Here is a 24,485-nt window from a genome sequence, read left to right on the forward strand (position 1 = left end):
ATTATAGCTGTCAAGTAGTGTAGGAGAAAAGTGCAATAATTGCCACTTGTACAAGTATTTATAATATATTGACCATAATCATGATATTTATAAAAGAAAATATTGATATGTATTCAGTAAATGACTATGCCAAGACAGTATCAAATGAGTTGGTGACTAAATCAACAAGACCAATGAGACAACTGTGGATTTTAGAAGGACCAGGAATAAGTTTCACCTTATTTCTACCATGGGAGAAGAGGTGGAGGTGGTGAAGGACTACAGATCGCTGGAAATATAAATGGATATCTGATAGGGTTGAAAATGCAACACTGAGGCTGTCTACAAGAAGGGACTGGATTGATTATACTTCTTGGGGAAGCTTAGGTATTTTAACATTAGCAGCAAGATGCTTCATATCATCTATACGTTTTTTTTTTAGAGAAAAGTGGTATATTGGGGCAGCATCATCTGAGCGACTGACCAAAATAATCTGATTAGACTGATAAAGAGGGCCGACTCTGTGCTGGGGACTGCTCTGGGACCACTGGGGCTGGTTTTAGAAAGAAGAGTAACGCACAAGCTGCTAGATATTATGGGCAACACTGCACAACCTCAATCAACATTTGTGTTTTCAGCTAAAAAGGCTTTTTCTGACCCTCTGCAATAAGGACTGGTACAGGAGATCATTCCTGCCAACTGCAATACTTTTACGAAATTACGCTTTATCTTACTTGTGTTTCTTATATATTCATTTGCTGATTTATCTAAATGATCAATCATTTGTTAAACTGCAACAATAGTTATATCCATTTGGAGATTATTCAAGTACTATTCTATCTTATTCCTGTCTGAAAATAGTTGATTTTGTCCCAGTTGGCATTCTTACTGGTGACAAATGTTAGACTTCATGGATCTTTTGTTTATCTTTTTTGTTTAACCCTTTTGTGTTGTTACCTCCATGTAGTTTACAGTAGGGTTTTTGCCAAGACAACACACACAATAACCTACATTCTCCATTGGCATTTTTGTTTTTCCAAATTCTCTCTATACATCTATATGATATTGTCATCAAGAATTATTTTGTCAACCATGGTCGTGTAATGACAATCTGATATCAAGAACCCTCTTCATAAATAGATCTTATCATATGAAAGCGCTATGAACATAGAGCACATGAAAAGTGTATAACAATAATTGCATTTTCTTTAATTGTTACTTAAAGTAATTTGGTATAATTAAATTGAGAAAATGTGTTGCCTACTGTTGGCACAACCCTGAAAGCAATTTGAAAAATCATCACTCGAAAAGTCCGCCATTGTGTTCTTCCAATAAGGGTATGAGTTTGTGTGGTGATTTGTAAATAGAATTAGAATTAGAATCTATATGCGAAATATTGTGAAATTTGAAAAAAAAAAAAAAATCTGTCATGTTTTGGTCAATTTCTTGACTCCATTCACAATGCGCAGCAGCTCTATTATGATGATGATGATGATGATGATGAGGATGATGATGATGCCGCCTGGAGGAACCTGGAACTCGCGTCACCATGGAAGCACTCAGTTTGCGACATGTATTCGCCATTTTGCTGCCTCGGTGTGTGTATGTGTGTGAGCTTCTCTCGGTGTGAATATCTCTGTAGCTCCCAAACACTGAACACTTCAGACGCCAGATGAAAGAAGAAATATCTGCACTTATTGGCAGAAGTGTGGCTACTGCAGCATGACATGGATATTTGGACGACGCAACAGTAGATAGTTTCGGCCACGGTTGTCGAAGAGGACCAGAGAGAATGCAAGGTATGTTCTCTTTCTAACTTTGCTAGCCCAGACAGTCAGCACCTAACACGGTAAAATTGAGCGGAGTAGCGGGCTAGCTTAGCACCGTTTGGTAGTTTGCTATGTAGCTACGCTAACAAATGACGCTGATTAACGGCTGTAACGGGTAGTCAAAGATGGGCTCTAAGTCCATTGACTGTATTACTTCTCATATAACTAACAAAACGCTTGAGTGGTGACACTTTCTGGTCTACCAAATGTTAGACTGTCAGGGAATAGTGTAACGTATACCAGTAAAGGTTAACCCAAACACCGCTCGTTACCATCGTCCCTGATAGCCACAAGTGGTTGTGTTCATAAGCCCTTACTGTTATCTGATGTGGTGTGAGGTAGCAGTAATATGCGCTCTCACTTAACATGCATAACTCTGCCAGTCTTGTCAGTTATATGAATATATTACCAGACATTTATTACGGTTCTCCAGTGCTACAAAAAAAAAAAACATTTGACAAAATATGACTTTACTGAAATCAGTACATTTTCGGACAATGGACAAAACAAAATTTTAAAAAAAGACATCAAAAAGATAAAAAAGAATAAAACAACACAATTCCCGGAACCATAATCACAATAGTAACACAAAGAAATGCAATATTTCTAATAAAACATCAATTAAAAAAAACAAACGAACAAAAGTAATACATTTCAAAAACCATTTTGGTGCATTTGCTCAAATTTGTTTATTCGCTTCAGTGCTTTCTGTTGACTGCATCCCATGTTGACTGTTCATTTTCCAGGTTCTACAATCACAGCTTGACGTCCAGGACTGAAGTTTTCCATCATCAGCTCCGCATAATGAAAGCACAACATAAAGGGGAGGAACATTACTGTCCTCACGGGACTGTGTTTGCGTTCTCAGATTCTCATATTTGACCACCTCCCAAAGAGCACCGATAATGATACCTGGATTGATCTCCCAGGAGTTACACGAACAGCTTCTGGACCCGAGGAATTACCAGAATCGCACTAATGGCGTGGAGGAGCTCAAACAGATCCTCACAGAAGTGGACATTAAGTCAATTCCATCCGGTAGTATTGAGGAGTTCATCAATTTTCTTCCTCGGCTTCTAGATGACAGTAATTTTAAGGTGCTGTATGGCACATTACAAGTTTTAAACGTACTAATTCAGAAGCTGGAAACTGGTGTTGATAGATATTTCAAACATATAGTTTTAGTAGCCCTGAAGGCTTTAGGGGACACTCGCACTGTCACCAAGAATGAATACCTTAATGTGTTTCAGCAGCTGATGAAAACTGTTGCGCCGCAACAAGTATTAGATCTAGTAATCGGCAACTTGAAACACAAGAATTCTAGAGTTCGCGAAGATGTCCTTAACATCATTATGGCAGCTATGCTCACTCATCCTAGGAAAGATTTCAACATCCCCAAGCTTTGTTTTGAGGTTGCACCATACTTGGCAGACAGCAAAAGGAAGGTCCGCCATGCAGCCCTTGAGTTGTTTGTAGTTTTTGACTATTGCCTTGACACAGGGAAAAAACAGCCTCTAATGAAAGCTGTGGACATGGTGGAGCTCAATGAGGATGCAGATGGTCTGATGGCAGCTATACAGGCAAGAAGAGCCAGGCGCATCCTCCCGAAAGTGTCCTCAGAGGGGGTTGTGGAGTATGGTTTAGTAGTGCCCAAACCTGGACAGTGGTCCTCGGGGCAGTGTGGTTCTGGGGCTGATCTGGACTGGGTGATGAACGGAGGGCGGATAAGCAGTGCCAAGAGCTACAGAACTGAGCCAGACTGGGACCGATCGTGTGGCTACGGCAGCTTAGGCTCCCTCACTGAGGACCTTCCACTTCAAAGGAGGATCGTAAGCGCGGGCAAAGGGAAGAACAAACTACCCTGGGAGATGTCGAGTTTCTCGTCCACCGAGAATGAGCAACAGCAATATAGTACGCTGAACGGAAAGGGTTCTGAACAGGTGAGGCCCGTCATCACTGTCCATTTACGTCCTAATTATCTCTATGTTTCTCTTATGTTTTGATCATTTTATTTGCTTCCTTTATCATTGTTATTATCATTATTGGTTAATCCAACCAACTGATGGGAATGTTTGAGCTTTTAGTTGTCAGAGTCGCCTAAGTGAGGCAGCTATTCATTGAAAAGGGTGGGCTTGCTTTTTTGTCTCATGAGCTTCTAAACCACACTTGCAGAGGTTTTAGGAGCACCAGACTGTGTTTGATATTTAGAGGCTAGACAGTTATGTTTTGTTTAAATTTTTCTTACCCCAATCAACCCAAAGTGCACATTAGTGCACATGGTAAGAGTAGTTATGTTTGTGCCCTTGCTTTTTTCTGTCTTTTCAGCCTTGCGTAGTTTGCAGTTAAAAGATAAAGGTAACCCTGATAAAAGTTAATTCAGTGTAATAAATCTGGGGATTAAAAATGTTTCTGTGGTCAGAAGTGTATATTTTCAGTGCTTGAAGAGGGTGAGTCGCACCCCAAGGCAAAAATCCAAAAAGCCGAGGGAGTCTTAGCAATTGCACTTTCCTCAGAGACTCTCTTACTTCTCACGTTGCAGCACGGATAGACAGCAGCAGAGATGACGAGTCGTATCTTATCTTTTACATCTTTTGTTTGCGGTGTCAGTCACATCAGTGCATCCAGTACGCACATGCATCTTTTGGAAAATAACTTAAATCTGGGTAACTGTTGGACCTTTGTCGTTGAATATGTGTTTTTGTACAAAAAGTGAGATAAATAAAGATCACTACAGAGTCACTGACGGTGTTCCCGGTGGAAATAGAACAGATGACTTATTTTCGTGCTCAGCAGCTGTTGCTGCAAAGATCAGCAGAGATTTGTTTTATGAATAAGCTTTTTTTTAAAGAATTGCAGAAAATCTACCATGCTATTTGGTTGGAGGACATTTTATCAGCTATCAAACACAATAAAGCTGCTGCTATCAGCTTCATTCTAACAATATCCATGTTGTTGTTATGTGTGGCTTTTATGAGATATTAATTTACCATATTTTGTTTTAGGAATGTTTTGCAACTCAGAGGCTCCATTTGAATAACCTTCTGTTTGCTGCAGTGTTTGTTTCCCAGCAACCGCATTAACACACAGCTCACTTTCCGAAGGGACCGTTGCACATAATTGGCAATATCACAGGGTTATGCTTGTAAAACATGGCTGGTTTAATGCTCTGCTGTTGATTGCACTCACGCCAAGTGCTCAGCGATGAGTGTTGATCAGATTGTAGGCAGGAAGACTAACCTCAGCCACATTGTCTCATGGCAAAGGCTGTGGCATGCACTTATTAAAAATGCTCTTATAATTGTGTCTTTGCTTCTTCTTTTGTATATGACAAAGGTTTTGCCATGACAAGAGGAGACACCCACAGTCTCTTGTCTGAACTACATATCAGCTACATCCCTTTGTTCAGGGTAGTGGGTGGAATTACACTGAGGAGCTTATTATGTTTAAGGATTGTTTTAACCTGGTTACTTGAACTTGTCCTGTTTTTGTTGCTGCTTTTTTTTGTCTTTTCTTTTTCCCATTCACAGGTGAGAAGTGAGGATTTGATTGCTCTGCCCAGGAAGTCAGAAACCTACATACCCAGTTTCAGTAAGTGCCAAGACTTCTCTCAACATTGCACTTCCTGCCAGGTGACAAGCACAGTTGACTGATCGTCATGTTCAACTTCAGCCCGACTCAATTTAGAGCAGCTTTAGGTTGGATTAGCATGCCAAGTCAAAAGAAGTCACCACTCCACGTGTCACTAAAAGCTCTGAGACGGGCATGGATACAAGCTGCTTGGTCAGTCTCACATCGTGCCATAGGAGACCATAACACCATACTACTCACTAACTGTTAAGTTTCCTAAATGCCTGGCCTCTAGCAAATTAAAGGCACATTCAATAATCACAGAAATTTCCCCCAGACTTCTAAAATCTTGCCTGATATTGCTGCTATTGCTCATTGTCAAATACACTGCACTATCTATGTGAAACAGTTGTTCCCCTGGTACACCAGGTACATAGCTATGCACTCTAAAACATAGAGACTGACTGTTTAACTCTAAGAGGAGAAAGTATGTTGGAAAAAGGAGAAGCTTAGAAAGTGTTTGGTGTTACTGCTGCTCGAACTAATTAAGGATTGTGGATTTATAGCGGGTTGTCAGCGCTGTTAATTTAAAGATGATCTGCTGGCAGCCGTTCTAATCTGACCGCGCTTCAGGTTGAACACGAGCGGTAATTAAAAAAAACTCAATGATACAAATGAAATGGCTACATTTTAGGTTATCTGGACACGCTGGTGGTGGTAATCCTCGAATTAACAGTACCAGCTGACGTTCGGAGAACATTTAAGTGCAGTGTTATTTTCCATGCTCTATTAAAGTCAATGGTGTGCTTTTTCCACCCATGTGTAACTGCACTATTGAACCAAACAGGACATGGCGAGTTTTCAATTGCAAAGTTTGTCAGCAGTATTTATCGAGTTATGAGAACAATTGAAAATATCTGGAATTTTAAAGGATAAGACCGGTTTTTTGACATTGGGCCCTTGATTTCACATTATAACATGATGTTCTACTCACCCCTGCTTGTTGTTGGTCATTTGGAGCTGTTCCGAAGATATTCGAGAGGCGTCTGGCTGCTCTGTTGAGATATTCAGCCATGAAACGGTTTCTTATGGGCAAGCTTATACAGGCACAAACTATGCTGTTTATAATTTATTAATTACTGTACACTAGCACTGATAACGTGGAGGTGCGTCGCTTACTTAAAAAAAACCGGGTTACTGTAATTTTGATTTTTTTTTTTTGTCGTAAAGTGGGTGTTACTGACGTCCTCGTCGTGCTACTACCACAGACAGCCCACAGACCTGCTGCCTATTTATTCATTCGGCTAAAATTCAAAATTAGTAACCCGGATTTTTTTAAGTAAGCGATGCACCTCCACGTTATCAGTGCTAGTGTACAGTAATTAATAAATTATAAACAGCGTAGTTTGTGCCTGTATAAGCTTGCCCATAGGAAACCGTTTCATGGCCGAATATCTCAAGAGAGCAGCCAGACGCCTCGCGAATATCTTCGGAACAGCTCCAAATGACCAACAACAAGCAGGGGTGAGTAGAACATCAAGTTATAATGTGAAATCAAGGGCCCAATGTCAAAAAACCGGTCTTATCCTTTAAGCGGAGCTCTGTTTTTAAGGATAGTTCAGATTAAATGTCTGTGTGTTGACATTAAAGACGCTAGAAAGAGAACACAAATACCATTTGGACAATTTCAAATGCCTGATTGTAACATCAAAATAGATTCACAAATGGAGGAATTGGATAAAAAAGTGACATATTCAACCCCTCTAAGATTTTACAAGGTGATTGTTGCTGTCTTGAGTTATTTGCCAGATCAGGACTGAATGGTATTTGAAAAATCTGACTGCTTTATTTTCTTTAAAAAAAAAAAAATTTTATGATATTACTGAAACAACTTTATTTGTAAATAACTAATTTTGAAGGTGAAAGCTCCTGCAGAGAAAATAAATGTAATCATAAAATTAATTTGAATACTATTCAGTTAGTTTCTATACACTAAACTCTGGAGGAGAAGCTCCCTGACTGAGGGGAGATCAGGTTGAGGTTATTTCCTCTTCAAAAACTGCATTTTTGTTCAGCATTGGAGAGGTGTTTTTAAAGATTAAGGTGCGCAACAGGGCTTCACCTCTGTCTCAAGAGTCCTGACCAACTGACAAACTTTTTTGTCCTGTTCCTTGAACATATCACTAAGCACATGTATATACATGACACTAGACACTAGTCTGGTTTGTCCGACAAAAACTGGACTTTTGAAATGCATGTGAACAATTTAAAATTTCCAAACTGGGCTAACAACACTGACATGTTGTTGGGGATCGAATCACTCCAACATTTAAATGCTTCACAAGGCCTTAATTGCTCTGTATATGCCCCAAAGTTAAACCTTTTTGCAACTTAATTTTGTAATCATATTCATAGACATGTAACGTGTGACCACAGCGTCATCTGACAACATCGCCAAAAGAGTAACTGAAAGACCACGTCTGCAGTGAATTTAGCTGTACTTACTGACATGTACAATGACCTCCCACAGAGAAGGAAGCAGCGGAATGTCTTAAACGTTAGTCCATACAGCATTGCAACATTGGACATGCTTAATAATTTGATTCCACTCCCGTGCATGTATACTGGGACAAGGACGATGATCCTGTTAGATGGCACAGGTTTGCCGTAACCAAAGCTCGACTCAACTGTCCATGTAACCATGCTGAGTGTTGGAATGCACGGCTTGCGTTTCTCTCACTGGCAAAACTCCTTGTTTTGACATTAAAGTTCCTTACTTGATATTGTCCTACGCTGTGACTGTTACACATGAGCTCATCACAATGTTAGAGATTAGAACAATTCAGTGTGCAGTCCTACATTGCATCTGGGTTTGGTTTTTAGTAAAACGTGAAAAATATTGTTTCTGTCTAGGTTCTGCAGAGCCGCAGAAGCCCCAGAGCTCCAGGCGGAGGGAGTCTCCTGCACATCTCAGAAGAAGTGGAAGCCTCAACTTAGACACTGATATCTTTAAAACCACTAACTTCTCTGACCCCGATGTTGGTAAGAAGCCTCGTCTTATAAGGATTGATCATTCAAACTTCATTTGTCCAACTGAAAAAATAAAGAAAAACAAAAGATTTACCTTGGGGTTTGACTGATTGTAAATACATAATGGCCCAGGTGATAATAATCATTTGAAAAATTGAAAGAAAAAATTGAAAAGCTGATTATTATGTCAGTGGTCTCATTTTTGAGCAATAAAGATTTAATATGAAGAAAATAACTGTGGAAAGCAACTGAATAAAGAGGACGGGTTACTTTGTTTTCTGGTCATTTGTGGATCAGAAGTCGTGAGACCTTGGTGTGCAAATGAGCAGCATTTGAACAGTGAGTGGTTCCAAGGCTTGAATCAAAAGCAGCTGTCGCACATGCACTGGAGTCCTGAAATATCCTAGAAATATTCCAGATTGTTGGCATGTGAGAAAGAAAATGTCTACAACATTTGCTCTGGACTTTTTCCACCCAGTTCTAGTAAAATCCCCGGAACATCAATATGTATGAAAGTGTCAGAAAGTATTCCAGAGCACCTGCTACTGCTGAGCGTGTGTGTGTGTGTGTGTGTGTGTGTGTGTGTGTGTGTATGCTGGTTATCTGCTTTCTGCTCATTCTGTGCTAAGGACATGTACAGACACAAGCAGTACACACATCAGCACACTAAGGAGCTTAATCTGCTATTCTCGATGTGTTGTAAAACAAACATCATTTCTGCATCACCAGCTGCCTCTTGCACGTTTTAGACACCTGTTTCCCCCACACCCCCCGTCCTCGCATTACAGCCAGGAGAGCACGTCTCCAGCAGAAAGCCTCCTGTTGTGATCTGCTTGCCTGAACAGCAACTGTGAACAAAGACCAGATCAAATTGTCCACCATTTCTCTGAAATATCTCCAGTGTTCTTCTTGAAAGCGGCTAAAGAGAAGTTAAAGCAGAATGTAAACACACAATGAGGATAATATGACAGCCATGGCAGGACTGATGCAGACATTGCCTCATTTCTGCATCTAATTATAGATATTATATTCACCTAGGTCATTGGTCCCTTTTTGCAAAGCATGCTAGTCTGGTGCTATAACATTTATAGATTGAATAGGAAGTGGTGGGCTACTTAATGTGTGGTAGTATTCATCCAGTTTGATGAATCAGATGACTTCTAGTTTAGTCACACTTAAAGTTGTATCAAGTATTTAGCCATCCATTACCATAGCCATTAATGTTAACATCTTATGAATTCACTTCAAGCTATCCATGGGATTGATATGTCAATGCAATGTTTCACAGTGGCACCCAAAGGACGTATACTCTCGAGGAACCCCAGCGTTGAGCGAACTTTTTCCCTTCCCTCAAGCTCTACCACACCCGGCTCCTTCCTTCTGCCGTCCTACCCACTAGCTACACACCCTGTGGGCATGCTTACTCCGACATTGTCCCGCCGTAACGTGGACTCCTCCGTCTCTATGTCCAACACCTGGCCCAACAAGAGAGAGAACAGCCCTCACCAACGAGAAACCAGCCCTTGGAGAGAGACGGCAGGCACAGCAAAGGGTAATGTAACAAAAAGACAAGTCCATATGTGGCTGGTTTGTCTGTGGAGTATAAAAGGGTTTTGGCCTTGGTTTTAATTGGCTGTGTGCTTCTCTTTCATGTCCTAGGAGGATTCTCTAGCAGGCACTCTCCCAGGCCTCTGCGTGCTTCCCTCGTGAGTTCCTTTTCAACATCATCGTTCCGGCGGGCTCTGAGTAACACCAGAGCAACCTTCTCTATCTCACCAGTAGTCCCTCCAGCAGAACAGGCCCATTCTCATAATGGTCATGGATCTAATACCTCAGGCAGTCCTCAGAACCAGCAAGACCCTGATAGCATCAGTGCCTGGCAGGATCTACAGGCGGATGATCCTCTGGACATGCAAGAGGTCAGAAAATCTGTCCTTATCTTGTTCAGGATATTAAAATTAAGTGGTTGTTTTTCCTCCCTCACGTGTGTGCGCTACTTTGCATGTTGCTCACAGATGCTGAATTCCCTGCGCTCATTGCGTAACAGCGCTGCCAAGAAGAGGGCCAAAGTGAGCCATAGCAGTCCAGATCCAGACAGCCCCGACTCAGCTGTGAGGGTGGACCTGGGTTTGGACTCACCGTTATACACCTCTCCCGTGCTTACCAGCTCAGCCAGTGATAGTAGGCTTTCTAGTCTGAGCTCAGCCGCCAACTCCAGCTTTAATGACATCACAACCAGGTCAGGAATGGACTTTTTGTTTCAGTTTATTTTTTATGTTATGACTGATTAGTTTGCCTGGGTTATGTGCCTTTTCAATACAGTTTACTGTGTGTTGAGACATCAGACATCATCTTTCTGTCAACAGTCCCAGAAACTCTGCCTCTTCTGTTATGAAACCTCGCATTGCAAGAGTACCTTCTGCAAAACTAAGGACTTCTGCGTCCATAGACTTCAGCAGCCTTCAAGGTAATAGAGGAATTAGATTGCTTTGTATATCATGCTACCTCGTGTTGCATCTGACTTTGTTTTGTGGTTTTTTTTTTTTTTTTTTTTTTTTTTTAAGTAACATCCCAGATAAATGTCCTGTCATCTGAGGTGGGTGTTGTTGGGCAAAGAGTCATTTATTCCAATGGAACAATCAAAGCTGAGGAAGAAAAAACAGGTCCGTCCCCTCCACTGGTCAAACCTGCTTTCCACGAATCAATCAGAGCTGTGAAGCTTGCGAAAGGTTAGCCAGTTTTCTCCTGGATATACGATGTGATAACATCCTGAGTACTTATCCGTGATAAAATTGAGTCACCATTTTTTATCCTTTGGTTTTTAGGTTCCCAGAGTCACAGCAGCAGTAGGAATTCCCCAGGCACAGACATGCCCGAGGCGGTGATAGGAAGAGGTCAGTCTCTCCTTTTACATGCACATAAAATCTGTATGATTATTTTGGGGGGGGGGGGCATGATACGGTCTCCTTAAATAGGCTTTATTGTTTCCCTTTTCAGTCACACATTCAAGTTATCTCAATGTTTTGATTAGTTCTATCTAATATCTTCTCTATGCTTTTTAGGCATGTTTGGCACTGCAGTGCCCTCCAACCGTCCAGGAGTTGCCTTGACACTTGAGCAGGGGAATATGCTGGCCAAGCCTCCTAGTGATCCCTCAACAGGCATTTACAGCAGTCACCTAGACAGCGATGACAGCCCATATCCTGATGAGACTAAAGTTAGTCACACTTTGTGCACTGTTGGTTCATAGTATTTCATAGAAAGTTTCCAGTTACCAAAGTGTGACTTTTTTTTTTCTTTTTTTTTTTTTTTTTTTTTTTCACCAACGCATGCGCAGGAGAGGGTGAAAAATGTGAGGTTGGGCCGAAATAAAACAAGGTTACAGCGTCTGGATCAACTGGGAGATCAGTTAAGTCAAGAGGACCAAACCAGAGATAAGATACGCCACCGTGTCAGACAAATGCTGTCTGATTCACCTACAGAGGAAAACAAAGAATTGCTCATCAAAGGCAAGAGAAACTTTTAAAAACTTAAATCAGATTGTCTTCTTAGCTCGTTATGACTACTGGGATTCTAATTGTTTTGAGAAATGATCGGTGTTTGTTGATAATGTTTGCAGTCAGACTTGACAGGTTGATCTTTGTTGTAGATCTGCAGCTGAATGGCAGCACGCTGACTTCCACCAAAACAGACCCTCTGTCTGATGAGTCCCCCATTAGTCCCACTAGTCCTGCCAGTCCACCAGGACTCCAAAGTCCCATAAAGTGCTTCACTCCACCCCACCACCCAAGCCCCCCAACGATACCCCCTAATCCAAAACATGTTTCTCGTCTTCGAAGGGCACCTAGCCTCAGCAGAACCCGGCCCTCGATTTCCCACAGTTCAGGTCAGTGGATGTAAAAGCTGAAACATTATACAGTATATGTCACTGTATCCTGCATGAGACTTACTGAACTTAGAAAAAAGATCAAGCTTCATCGTGTTGCTGTGTTATCTCTGCCTGTCATCGCACTGATGGCAGTCCAGCTATGTTATAAATAGACAAAGCAGCACTTTACCAGGCTTTTGTGTGTAGAAAATGTTGGAACATCAATTAGGCTGCCAGTGCCATCAGAGCATAGCTGAATAAGATGTTTGTTTCTGGTGATGTGCCACAATGCTTTGTTTTGACAGCCTACTGTTAATGCACCACCGCCCACTCTCACAGCTTGTTTTCAGACTGATAGAGATGTAACACGAGACCAAATCTGTGTGTCTGTGTTGTGTGGTGTCTGACGGTCCGTTTAGATGAGCTGTCCCATGGTACTGTGAGCCAGAAGAAAAATCGCACAGAGTCCCAAGAGCTGTGCCCGTTATCAAAGCCTGACCTGGCGCTAACACAGAGTTTCAACCTTCTTAACTCCGAAGACTGGTGAGAAACCCTCAGCCCATCAATATTTATCATTCTATTGCTCACATCTAAGGTTTCCTAATAGTTTCATGAAATTAGACAGGAGTAGAGAAGCGGACAATGTTTTACTTGCTTGTGTCTGCCAGTTTCAGCATTTGTCATATTAAACAGCAGCCAACAAAAAATAATGGCTATTATTCGGGTTTTTTTTCCCAAGGGAGAAGAAAATTGAGGGTCTGATGTTCCTGCGCTCTCTGGCCCACTACCACTCAGACAGACTTCATGGCAGACTTCATGATGTTTGTCTGTCTCTCATTCAAGAGGTAATGTTACGCTGCCCCATTGCTTTTTTCATTTTGCGAATTCATTTGCTTGTCGTAATTCTACAAATTCTCAGCAGAGGTCTTCTCTTGTGCAGAAATTTAGGCAAACAAATGTATTCGAAAAGATTTTAATGTACAGTACAAAAGACACGGGCGACTTGTTATTGTAAAGCTGGGATCTGGATGTATGTACAATCGAGAAATTCTGGACTCAAACCCAACAGCTACCAGTGGCACAGCTGACTATTGCAGTGTTAGTTGCCCTCCCATGGGCCTGGCTCTGATGTAAAATAACTCGTCCTTCTTGCTCGCAAAGTTGGTAAAATGCATCCAAGTGTCTTATTACTCATCTCTTGCCCTTCTTTAATAAATGTTTTGGTTTTTGGAGTGCTAGTCCTTTATTTAACAGTAGGTGGAAAAGGGGCAGAGAGAATGGGGGAAAAACATGCAGGAAAGGGACTCGAACCTGAGCCGGCTGTGTTGAAGAACTACATCCTCTGTACACGAGGCACCTACTTAACTGCTTATGGCTTTTCTGATTTTTAACACATAAACCTCATATTTCTGAGCCTCTTAAGACACTAAAAGAACATGAAAGTTATATAAAAAAAAACATTGGTGAGATTAGAGTTTAGGTTTTTATTGTTAATTATTGAGGGGGATAAATTAACTGATTATTGCAATGTCAGCAAATGTATGGACTTTTTGAGCTGGAATGAAGTCATCGATGTGAGAAATTAGCTCAGAGAAAAGAATATACAACAAGATATAGCTCTTGTTTACAGTGTATGCTCGAGTATCGGTCTTTGATTTCTGATCATGCATTTTACATTTGAAATATTGGTCTGTTAGACAGAAAAAAGTAAGTGACTATCAGCAACTTACTGCGAAGATACAGATTGATTCGTCGTGAAAATCAGATCAGCTGTGATATATATGCTGAACTCTCTGTCACAGCATTATGAATCCACTAAAAATTCCCCCCAGTCACGGTTTTAGTGTTACACTGAAAAGTAATCTGGTGTTTTTGGAAATGTCTAAGTAATCATAAATCCTTGATAAATTTTTTTTTGTCATTGTGCTCTTTGAGAAAAGACTCACCTTTGCTGTCTGACCCTTGACAGCGCAACATTTTTATCACTGTAAACATTTGTGGGGACCTGTCTGACAGAATAAAATGGACATGAAATCATAGGCCCATGAAAACTTCCAGTGCTTCTAAAGCTGTTTGTGTTTTTTGTCATTAAGATATTTTTAATATCTCTATCTATCTCCTGTTGCTTTGTGCTTGAATGATTTTGTTTCTCCATAACTGAATGAAGTTAATGTTTTATTTAGGTAAAGAACTTGCGGTCAGGTGTGTCGAGGGTTGCAGTATGTACACTGTGTGACCTGTACACACACCTGCAGAGGGCAATGGACCAGGAGCTGGAGGGGACAGTAAAAGCTTTACTGCAGAAGGCTGGGGAGAGCAACGCCTTCATTCGGCAGGATGTGGATGCAGCACTGGACTGCATGGTGCAGAACTGCACCCCAACTCGAAGCATCAGTGCTCTCCTCACTGGAGGACTTAGGTTGGTAAACATACAGAACAAACTGTTGTTTCTCTGGACTATTGAACTCTGAACTATTCACAGCAAGCAGCTATTAAACATGCTTAATGTTTGATTGTTTTCTCCTCCGCTCATAGTCATCTTAGTCCAGTGGTGAGGAAATGCGCTGCTCAACATCTGGCTAATCTTGTTGAGAAGGTTGGTGCCGCGCGCCTCCTGTCAGGTGGTAAAGATCTCACTGACAGAATTTTACCGGCTGTCACCAAACTCTCACAAGACTCCTCACAGGAAGCCAGGTATTTACACACATCTCGTGTTGCTCTATGTGTTCAGTTATAACACTTCCCGTCTCATCCGTGCTTGTATGCATAGTCTTTTAATACACGAGTACTTTGGCGAAGTGTTTAAGTGTTTGAAGTCCTATGACGTTGTTTCACCCCACAGGTACTTTGGGCGTCGAATGCTGCTGTCTCTGTCATCCCACCCTGACTTTGACAAGATCCTGGAGAAATATATCCCTACTAAAGACCTGCCGGCTGTCAGAGACACTGTCTTCACTCTCAAGACAAAGGTACAGTTTCCGTGTTTTTACTGGCACACTGGTTGTGTCCAAGGTCACATGAATATTGTCATCTAACCTGGAGGTTGCTGTGGTTTTAGGGTCTTGGTGAGATGCCCCAAGACACTCAGTCAGCCAGGGGCAGACGCTCCGTCCCAGGCAGCAGCACAGTCAGAGCTTCATCTCTCAACAGAGAGCCTCTCAACCAGACCAACAGGTTGGTGTAGATATCAAACAGCACAGCAAAGACGCTTCAAACTGTATTCACCATTTGCTGCTTTAGCTTTCACACACTGTAATGTACATATTAAAGAGTAAGGATTTTGCACTAAACTGTTTGATGCATTTGAATCATCTGCAGGGAGGCTAACAGCCACTACAGCTGTAGATCACAGACGCAGAGTATTGCAGACAAAACTGAATACATCACGCAGATCTCAGGTCTGCTGGGTTCAAAAGACTTCAGAGAGAGGATCAAGGGCATCGACCAGCTAGTGGCTGACTGTCAACACAACCCCAACATGGTCATCAATAGCATATTCCCGGTCAGTGTCAGTTTTTCTTTTTTTATTTAAATCCCATCAATAGTTCCATTCTCATTTTTCTGTTTGTAGAAATTCGTTTCAAAGTGAAAAGATCACCGGAGTGTTTGCTCTTCTCTCTCTGCTTTCCTGTGTGTTGTCAGGTGTTTGATGCCTTTAAAGCCAGACTGCAGGAGTCCAACAGTAAAGTCAACCTTTACGCCCTGGAGTCTCTACAGAAAATAATGCACTTGATGAAGGACAACTTGTCCCAAGTGGTTAACATCCTGGTCCCGGCAATTGTTGACAATCACCTCAACTCCAAAAACAATGCGATCTACTCTGCTGCTGTTGAAGCTATTAATGCACTCATCTTGAATCTCGGTAATCATTTTGATCATTTTAAATTCAAGAGTTCATCTGATTAGGAGAATGATTTGTGTTTGTCTGATTTCCCTTTTTTTTTGTCTTCACAGACAACATGCTTCTCCTTCAGCCTTTCTGCACCAAGGCTCAGTTTTTGAGTGGCAAAGCAAAGGTGGACCTTATCGAAAAGGTTGCAGGTATGCCTGATGTAGCAGCTCTGAACCCTTCAATCAGTTGGTTATGGCTCTGACTTCTGATTTCCTCTCAATGCAATTTTGTTGTTTCTCAATATCTGTGTCCAGGCCTTGTAACGGAGCTCTACCCTCGTAAGCCCCAGATGGTGGAGCAGAAAGTGTTGCCCTTGCTGTGGCACCTCCTGGGCACCTCTACCCACAGCGGCACCATTCACGGCAGGGGCGGCAGCGTGAGGGGTGCTACGGCCAACTTGTGCCAAGCCCTTTATGCCCAGATGGGGCCAAGCCTGAGTGAGTGCGCTGCCTCCCAGCCTGCCAGTGTCCATAAAAGTTTAAATGAGGTCCTGAGGACCTTTTCTTAAGGTAAAGCAGACTCCAAACATGAGCAAATGTTGGAAGAGAACGTTAACACTGACCTTACTTGAAGACAGAGATGTTCTACATTTCTTATAGTGCCTGCACTTTTATATCGATAACAAAAAAAAGTCCTTGAAAATTAGGAGCTCTTATTTTTATCTCAGTGAGATTTCCTCTGCTACGGAAGCATTGTAACATACCGACATCAGGTCTTACACATTCTCAACCTGCTCTCTTTGCACTTTGAAAAGTAGCTCATGACTTTTGTTTTTTTTCTCTCCATAATGTACTGTTGAAAAATCAGAGACACTATTGCAGAATGTAAAACTGAAATGCACAAAAAGAAAGGGAAGAAGACAGGGACCCGAAAAGTGTATATTTTTTGCTGTTTCACCAGATGTGATGTGATATTTTTGAAACGTCTTACGTAGTTTGAAGATTTGTGACCTGAGATTAACAAGGGTAGTACAAAACCCTTTTGTACAGCTCCAATGTGTATTTGCACAGTATTAGCTTAATCTGTATGTATGCTGTATGATGGTACAGTTATAATTTATCTATTGTTTAATGGTTTAAAAGTCATATTAATGATGTGCTGAGTTGGTACCGTCTGTCCTATTTTTATTTTTTGCATGACCAAAATCCCCTGGCAGAATCAAAGCTGTTTGTATTTTAGCTTAAGAGATGTGTGTGTGTGTGTGTGTGTGTGTGTGTGTGTGTGTGTGTGTGTGTGTGTGTGTGTGTGTGTGTGTGTGTGTGCGTGTGTGTGTGTGTGCGTGTGTGTGTACGAGGATGCCTAGATCAAGTTGGTTTCAGAGAACTGCTCTTTGATGCGAGCAGAATGAAAGAAAAAGGAGTTTTACTCCGGTTGTTGCCTGAGAAACAGTGAAGGCCCTGGTCTGTTTCTGTCTCCGTATAGTGCCAGTCTTCAAAGTAGCCTTTTAACTCAACTGTTGTTAAATTATATTGAACTTGTTTGTGAACAAGAGGAAAGAGATATATGAATAAACAGTTTTATTTCTTTAAATCCAACTTTAGCGTGCTTCATTCAAGAATTCGAAATCGGGTAGAGGGATATTAGCTAGTAATCACATTTGTTAAATTTTCTTATGTCATTTATGAATTTAGCAGATACTTACATGTGATGAACAGTCAAGCTTCACTTTAGAGGGGGAAAGAAAGAAGAAAGAAGCTGGCTGAAGCACAAAGTAGAGTTGAAAAAGTTTCTCATGTTCTACTGAATTAAATTATCTCAAAGAAACACACAGTATTTACATTTAAAGTTATGCAAGTCGTTTTTATTAATGGGTGCAGTTGCCAGCACACAAATGTTTTTTCTTTAGATTTTCATAATGCAACGTGTTTCCTAACATCATGCTGTTCAAAGCCAATGGTAATGGTAGCTTCCACTCCGATGATGTCTCCTCATCTGCACATTTTATATATATATATATATATAAAAATGACAAAATAGCTGACAAAAGAATCTAAATAACTGAACTCTTATCATTGTGATTGCTTTGTAGGCAATGGAATATAATGGCCTGGGTGTACTTTCAGGTTTTTAATTAAATAAAACATAATCATCTTGTTTAATGAACCTTTAACTATGAAAGTAGCTGCCATTTAATGTAGCCATGTACAGAGGTTTGTGCCAGCTGCATTTGGATGTGCTCGTATTTTCCTGCACAGGTTGCTGAGCAGCAAGTCTTCTAGCATTCGACCAGGCACTTCCTCTGTGTGACTCGCACGTTGACAGTATATGATTTTTACAGCATTTCGGTAACGTGGACGTTTGCTGCTACTGAGTCTCGTTAAAAAGCCACAAGGCAGCCTCGTCACCAAATTTGGTATCTGAACTGTACACAATCGGCATATTTTTTCACAACAACGCACACATGACCGAGCACATTTTGTACACTAGGTCTCCTCACGCAGCCCCAGAGCTGTAGGTAAGGAACGCTCGGCTTTTATTAAATCCAATCGGTTTCCTAACAAACTTTAAGCAAATGTATAAAACAAGACAGGGCACTCAGGATATCAGAAGCACTTCTGTGCTGAACACAGTGGTGTCGTCTAAAGGGTCGAATAGGTTTGCTACTCAAATATGGTGCAAATTTTCTTAATTTGCAATACGGATGCCTCTGTCGTCTAAAGTGACGCAACCAACCTGGCAAAATATGAAAAGAAGCGTAAACTCAGGAAACCTCATGAAATGTGCTTTTTGTCAGCCAATGACCGCACTCACCTGGAAGCAGTTACTTGTAAAAGATGCAACAACAGACTGAAGCAGAGTTTGCTGATGTTAAAAAAAATAGTTTTAAAACTTGAACACAAAATGAATTCCCTCACATTGGCATGCAGTAAAGCATCCAGGATTTTTCTTTTTTTCTTTTTTTTTCCTTGTGCTATGAATAAGGGGTTCCAGTCACTGAAATGTTCTCTCGGCTTCACTGACCAAATGGAAAAACAGCCCCTCCTCCTGTGGATCTTTCCACTCTGTTACTAAGGCAGCTGGATCAATGCCATGGCAACCTGGACTTTGTTGGATGTTGGGAGAAGATGAGCTCGTGGTCGCCGTCCTGAGCACCTCACTCTGTCAGGGACCAGATGTTTTGGGCAGGTCCTGGTTCTCAGCCAAGTGGAGCTTTTGTCTGGACAGAGACACCTTAAGGATTCATACCGAAGGACTTTTAAAGTGAAAACAAGGCCAGTGTCCAACCCCTGGAGTGCTGGGTGATTCCCAAAAATAAACAAGCATTCGGTTATGAAAGGATACATTGAGGTGCTGAGCTCCTCCAGCTGAGGAAACAAACGAATAAAAGGATGAGAGGTGCATTGGAAAAACAGCCAAAAATAGAACATGATGTGGTTGTATAGGGCTTTAATGTCTGATCATATTGCATAACAGCCTGTGCTTGTCAGGTCAATATTTTAACTGAGCTGTTGTCATCTGACAACAGGTTTTACAAGGCAAAGGATCAGCCTCCTTCCCTATCTATAAAAAGGAAAGACACTTCACAGCCCATCTGTTCTGTGGCACAATTATCCAGCCGTGGCACAGCTCTCAAGTATTCCAGGCAGCAGTGTCTGTAATGTGCTGAAGGCTTTTTCTCACCTCCCTCACACATAGTGCTGCAACTTCCCCGCAGTGAGCATACCAGTCCCAGGCGTGGGTAACCAAGAGCCTCATAGCACGCTAACAATAGAAACTCTGTCCAAGACTGCTCATCGCTGTCAGTGCAGGAAATTGTCTGACTTTTCACAGAACGATTTTAACACTGAAACTGGATTTAGTTAGTTCTAAAATGGGTTGCTCGGTGACTCATGCGTAACTGGAAAACCCAGAGTTAAATCCATCTTACTCTTTGCGAAGAAACTGCAAACACATGTTCAGTGGTTTCTCCACCTTGGCATGAAGACAGTACTGCAGGGAACCCAAAAACCCATTTCTTGTAGCTTAAGAATCTTTAGAATCTTTAGACAAGAGAAATGTAAAGTTACTGAATAGTGAAAGATGCCTGCAGACTTATGACCTGGGGTCTGTTCCCAAAGCAATCTTAGACTTTCTGTTTTAGAAGAGGAGGTAAATTAACTCTGTGTTTCTATGGTAACTACATTTGAGCCTGACCTACTCGCAGACTGATTGTCCTCAACAAACTTTGAGCTTCTCTCTCCTGTTAAGGGATCTGATCTAAATCTGAAACCCAGTTTTGACACTTTAACACTTATACCACCAAGAAAAGACATTGAATAACTGCCAGGTCACCTTTTCCTCGTGTCATTTGTATTAATATGTCAGCACGATACTTCCCTGCCCTCACTCTGAGAAAAGGCATGTTCCCCTTATCCTGCATGCTGGTGTCTATGTGTTAATTGACAAGAGTACCTGCTGTGTTCAGTGCCTATGCAGCAGGGAGCCTTATACTTGCAGAATGAAAGCTGTTTTAGGCCTATGAAAAGCCTATTTTCAATTAGACCTCTTTATGACCCCTTTTATAATCTAAAATTACTCTACATCTCTAACTCTTCCCCTTGTGTTGAGCTAAAAGCTGCCGCCCTACTCCCTTCATTCACAAGCTTCAAATCCAAGCACATATTGGAACATGGTGATCTGCAATGGCTTTAAGAACTTTAACAAAACTGCTTTGTGATCAGTCATCGGTGAAAAGAAGAATCGTTATAACACAGGGACAATCCCTGTATGAATACTTTGTGGCATAATTATTGTCATTCCTATCATAGCTAGAATATGTTGGAGGTAATGTGAATATTTGTGGGTGAGGAAGGTTGTGGTGAAGCTGGAATTATGTGTTTGAGAGCAAGTCAAGTTGACAAAATCGTAAAATACAGTCGTTGAATGCTGATGAATAAGAATTTTCAATCTAAAAGAAACCGTGTCTAAAAATGGGAACATGCGCCTCAGAATGTGACTTCAAAATCATTGATCCATATGATTTTAGCCAGGTAAATTAATGGATGAACCACGCTGACTAAAATGTAAAGATTTGACTCTCCTCTGGTTTTACATGTTGCTGAGTTGAATCATGATATCCAAACTCATTTGATAACATTTGGAGACATTTGAGAGTGGCCATTGTCAAGAGTTGATTGAACTAACTTTAATTAGCTTTTCTGGAACTCATTGTTCAGACTCAGTCTTTTAAAGCTGCTTTTAAAGAAAAGACCTCTGGTAAAAAAAAAAAAAAAACTGATGTGCATCCTGTCCTTAACCCACATCTGCTGTGATTCATGCTTACATTGCAGAGCAGGTGTTCCAGGTTGTGGTCGGAGGCACACTTCTTCTGGTCCTCAGAGAGCTCCTCCACATGGCTGTCGAGGCTGAAGTGCAGTCGCGCCAGCTTCTCTTGCATCTCGCGCACATGTTCCAGCTGCTCGAAGGAACAGACCTTACCTGAGAATCAGACAGAGACCGATACAACTTTTTCTTTTTCAGTTGAGGGCTCTTGTCGTTGCAAATGATAGCAGCTTTTTTTTTTTTTTTTTTTTTACATAAATAGCGCCACAGCTATTTGATTTCAGTCTCATTTGTGTAACAAAGCCACTCGTCTTTTACTTTCGTACTGTAACAGAATATTCCCTCGGAGGCCTCACATCAGGGTTATCTTACCGAAAGCCTGTAATTTGCCTGAGTGGAAGTCGTTGAGGAGGTTGAGGAGGCCTCCCTCCATCTCTCTCACGTCTGAGACGTCTGTGAGGAAGGAGTGCTGCAGGGGGGAACACTGGACGACTTTACTGGGCCCTGCTGGCTGCGGGGCCCGGGGCTTCTCCCTGTGAGGTCTGACACACAGAAAACATCACAACTGGATGTTTGTGGAGGGGTTTTTGTTGTTGTTGTAGTGGTAACTTATGTAAACATGGAAACCGGCCATTTGTTATGTTGTTTAACTGTTTTTTTTAGTTGTTTTTTATGACGCAATTCCCTGGAAGGTTTTCAAGTTACATAAAGACACAAACCTGGTGGTCTTTGGTGGAGCTACGACGGCCGTGAACACCTCTTTCGGCTGTCCTGCAGCTCCTATGGATCTTTTATACTTGTTTCTGTTCTTTGGGGAGGGAGGCTGCGGCAGGCCAAGAGTGAAGGTGGCACTTTTGCTCGCAGGAAGGACGGAGAGCTTGCGGGGGTTGATAGGGGGAGGAGGGGGCTGTGGAAGAGACACCTTGGGGCTGCGCTTCTTGCGCTTGTCTTCCATTACCGTTTTTATTTTCCTCCTTTTTAGGGAAGCTCCCTTTGGGCTAAATGAGGGGGGGGAGGGGGGGGCTGCACAGCCTGACTTGTGTGCAGGACGTCCTGAAACAACAAAGGTAGGAAATTTAAAAAAAGAAACAGCAGCCTTCCTCTGCCCCGGAGAACTCTGACTGTGCCAAAATTAGTACTGCAGCCCAGGATTGTGCACTCTGCACATTTTGGGATGCTTTAATTATTCCAACTGCATCATCAGGTAGTAACAGCAGTATATTCCCAAATCAACAACAATTTAAAGAAAACACGTCAGCGAAGAAGAGTTTATATTACATCCTTTTACTTAAATGGATTTGTGTCTCAGTGAAAGGCTTTAAAGGATGCAATTTAGTGGCTTCGTTTCAGCAGATATCTTTAGTCCAGCCATTACAGTTAACAGCTAGCTTATAGAATGTGTAAATGGCAGGAGGGTAAATACGACTTTTAGGGAACTTTTCAGACCAAACGTATTATATACAACAGGATTGGCAAGGAAACCCATAAAAACTAAGCTGCAATGGATTTTTAGCCAGGACATTGCTGCTCTAATGCAGTACAGGACCAACCTGCAATATGATCCAAATAAGCTTTCAAAGGGATGGATGTTATATCAGTGCACTGCACTCTCACTTGGGGCTTATGCATAGTTGAATGGAGGAGTTAACTTAGAAATAGAAACATTAATATGTGTAGTAATAATACAGTAGTATTATAAAAACGTGTTCAAGTTGTCTTTGCAATGATTTTAGTGCCATAAAACGAGCGCATTGAAGCACAAGCTTGCTCGTTTATTCCTATGGCGTGTTACTGTTGGGTGATGCTAAAACATGAATTATTATTATCTCGTCACGGGGTCCGTATAACGTTTTATCCTATCACAATGAATAAAAACACTGTTATGACAGCATTTATCTCCAAAACACTGCACCAGCGTCTCCTCAAAGTACAATCCAAAGATGGCCACTACTCTAATACACAATGGCAACTTTGTCCGTCGAAATCCTCCTTTACTGAGAGTGTATATGCACTGGAGAAATTATGAATAAAGAAAAAATAGGCAGACCGCTGTTTTTGTACCAAATGGTTAAATTCAGCTTGGCAGAAGACGTGCAAATGGATTTTTTTCTATCGTCTACGGATGACACAAATAATACTTACCGAATCAATTACGCACCAGAGCCAACCGGCTGTGCGCGACGTTGCATCCCCTCTCCCGCGATTTTAAAACGCTTATGTATACGTTGTATAAATCAAGCTTTACAAATCACGTTAGCGTTAAATGAACCTCGCAGCAGCTGCTGCGGAAATTACTGGAGAAATGTAACGCGCGGCATCTACGCGCTCGGCTCGGCTCGTGCGGAGCTGTTGTCTTTATCCCTCTTAAAGGGCCAGTCCACCCCTCTGTGTGTCAGGAGGAGGAGCAGCCTGCCGGCGTCCCAGAGCAGGGAGCTGGATGCTGTGCACTGTTGAGGGCATCCGGCAGGTGATGATGGCTCCCAGCAGATAGCTTCAATCTGTATATCCTCTGTTTAACCCAGTTACTCTGGACCTGAAGGTACCACTGACAGACCACACGGTGGCGCCATTGTCCTACACTCTTCCTCACAATCTTCATTGTTTTCTTTTACAAACAGGAAGTTGCTCAACTTTATCAGTTTTTCCCGTCCTTGGGACACCTGTTTATACAAATAAATAAATAAATAAATAAATAAATACATACAAAATATGTATGTGTAGTCTGCACATGCTAGAATAATAATCAATGTCTCTTGATTTTCTTGAGAGAAACAAAAGTTGAACTCTGATCTCTAAGATGTTTTAGGCTTCGTCGAGACGCAAGGTCAAAAGTAAATACATCCCCCTTCTCATAGTGCAGGTCTAACATGATAACACAAATGTGCTGTGGGCCTGTACCTTCAGGGGTGAAGACTGATGTTTTCAGATTAGAAGCTGCATGGTTGGAATTAAAGGATACAGCATTTTTGGATCAGTTCTTCAAGCTAAAATCCTGAAATTTCCAAACTTTCCAAAAATATGTACATTTATCTGGGACATTCGTCAAATTAAGCACATT

At 41.6% G+C, this 24,485-nt stretch overlaps 2 protein-coding genes across 2 annotated transcripts; one reads left to right on the forward strand and one right to left on the reverse strand.

Moving 5' to 3' along the window:
• Window positions 1-1,301: 1,301 nt before the first annotated feature.
• togaram1 (TOG array regulator of axonemal microtubules 1) lies at window positions 1,302-17,695 on the forward strand. Its single transcript, XM_075488086.1, has 23 exons — window positions 1,302-1,778; window positions 2,555-3,748; window positions 5,336-5,396; window positions 8,289-8,417; window positions 9,694-9,957; window positions 10,065-10,324; window positions 10,421-10,644; window positions 10,772-10,872; window positions 10,970-11,134; window positions 11,231-11,299; window positions 11,468-11,622; window positions 11,743-11,914; window positions 12,055-12,291; window positions 12,693-12,816; window positions 13,013-13,118; window positions 14,457-14,692; window positions 14,809-14,967; window positions 15,116-15,242; window positions 15,332-15,447; window positions 15,592-15,775; window positions 15,916-16,135; window positions 16,228-16,314; window positions 16,420-17,695. The coding sequence occupies exons 2-23, from the start codon at window positions 2,714-2,716 to the stop codon at window positions 16,671-16,673; spliced, it is 4,485 nt and encodes a 1,494-aa protein (XP_075344201.1). The 5' UTR covers window positions 1,302-1,778; window positions 2,555-2,713; the 3' UTR covers window positions 16,674-17,695.
• Window positions 17,696-17,944: 249 nt separating this feature from the next.
• ccdc28b (coiled-coil domain containing 28B) lies at window positions 17,945-23,876 on the reverse strand. Its single transcript, XM_075488087.1, has 6 exons — window positions 23,570-23,876; window positions 22,147-22,480; window positions 21,800-21,969; window positions 21,429-21,583; window positions 19,448-19,470; window positions 17,945-19,322 (listed from the first exon to the last, which is right to left on the reverse strand). The coding sequence occupies exons 2-6, from the start codon at window positions 22,380-22,382 to the stop codon at window positions 19,268-19,270; spliced, it is 639 nt and encodes a 212-aa protein (XP_075344202.1). The 5' UTR covers window positions 22,383-22,480; window positions 23,570-23,876; the 3' UTR covers window positions 17,945-19,267.
• Between the last annotated feature and the right edge of the window lie 609 nt (window positions 23,877-24,485).

Source organism: Odontesthes bonariensis, chromosome 17, assembly GCF_027942865.1.
Source record: "Odontesthes bonariensis isolate fOdoBon6 chromosome 17, fOdoBon6.hap1, whole genome shotgun sequence".
In the NCBI taxonomy this organism is placed as follows: domain Eukaryota; kingdom Metazoa; phylum Chordata; class Actinopteri; order Atheriniformes; family Atherinopsidae; genus Odontesthes; species Odontesthes bonariensis.

Bases quoted from the DNA above. Each gene is read 5' to 3' on its own strand.
- togaram1 (XM_075488086.1), top strand. From the start codon at position 2,714: ATGATACCTGGATTGATCTCCCAGGAGTTACACGAACAGCTTCTGGAC. The intron at 8,418-9,693 runs GTAAGAAGCCTC...AATGTTTCACAG, and splicing joins CTTCTCTGACCCCGATGTTG to TGGCACCCAAAGGACGTATA. The intron at 11,300-11,467 runs GTCAGTCTCTCC...TATGCTTTTTAG, and splicing joins CGAGGCGGTGATAGGAAGAG to GCATGTTTGGCACTGCAGTG.
- ccdc28b (XM_075488087.1), bottom strand. From the start codon at position 22,382: ATGGAAGACAAGCGCAAGAAGCGCAGCCCCAAGGTGTCTCTTCCACAG. The intron at 21,584-21,799 runs GTAAGATAACCC...TCTGATTCTCAG, and splicing joins AGGCAAATTACAGGCTTTCG to GTAAGGTCTGTTCCTTCGAG. The intron at 19,471-21,428 runs GTAAGCATGAAT...TTGTTTCCTCAG, and splicing joins TGGAACACCTGCTCTGCAAT to CTGGAGGAGCTCAGCACCTC.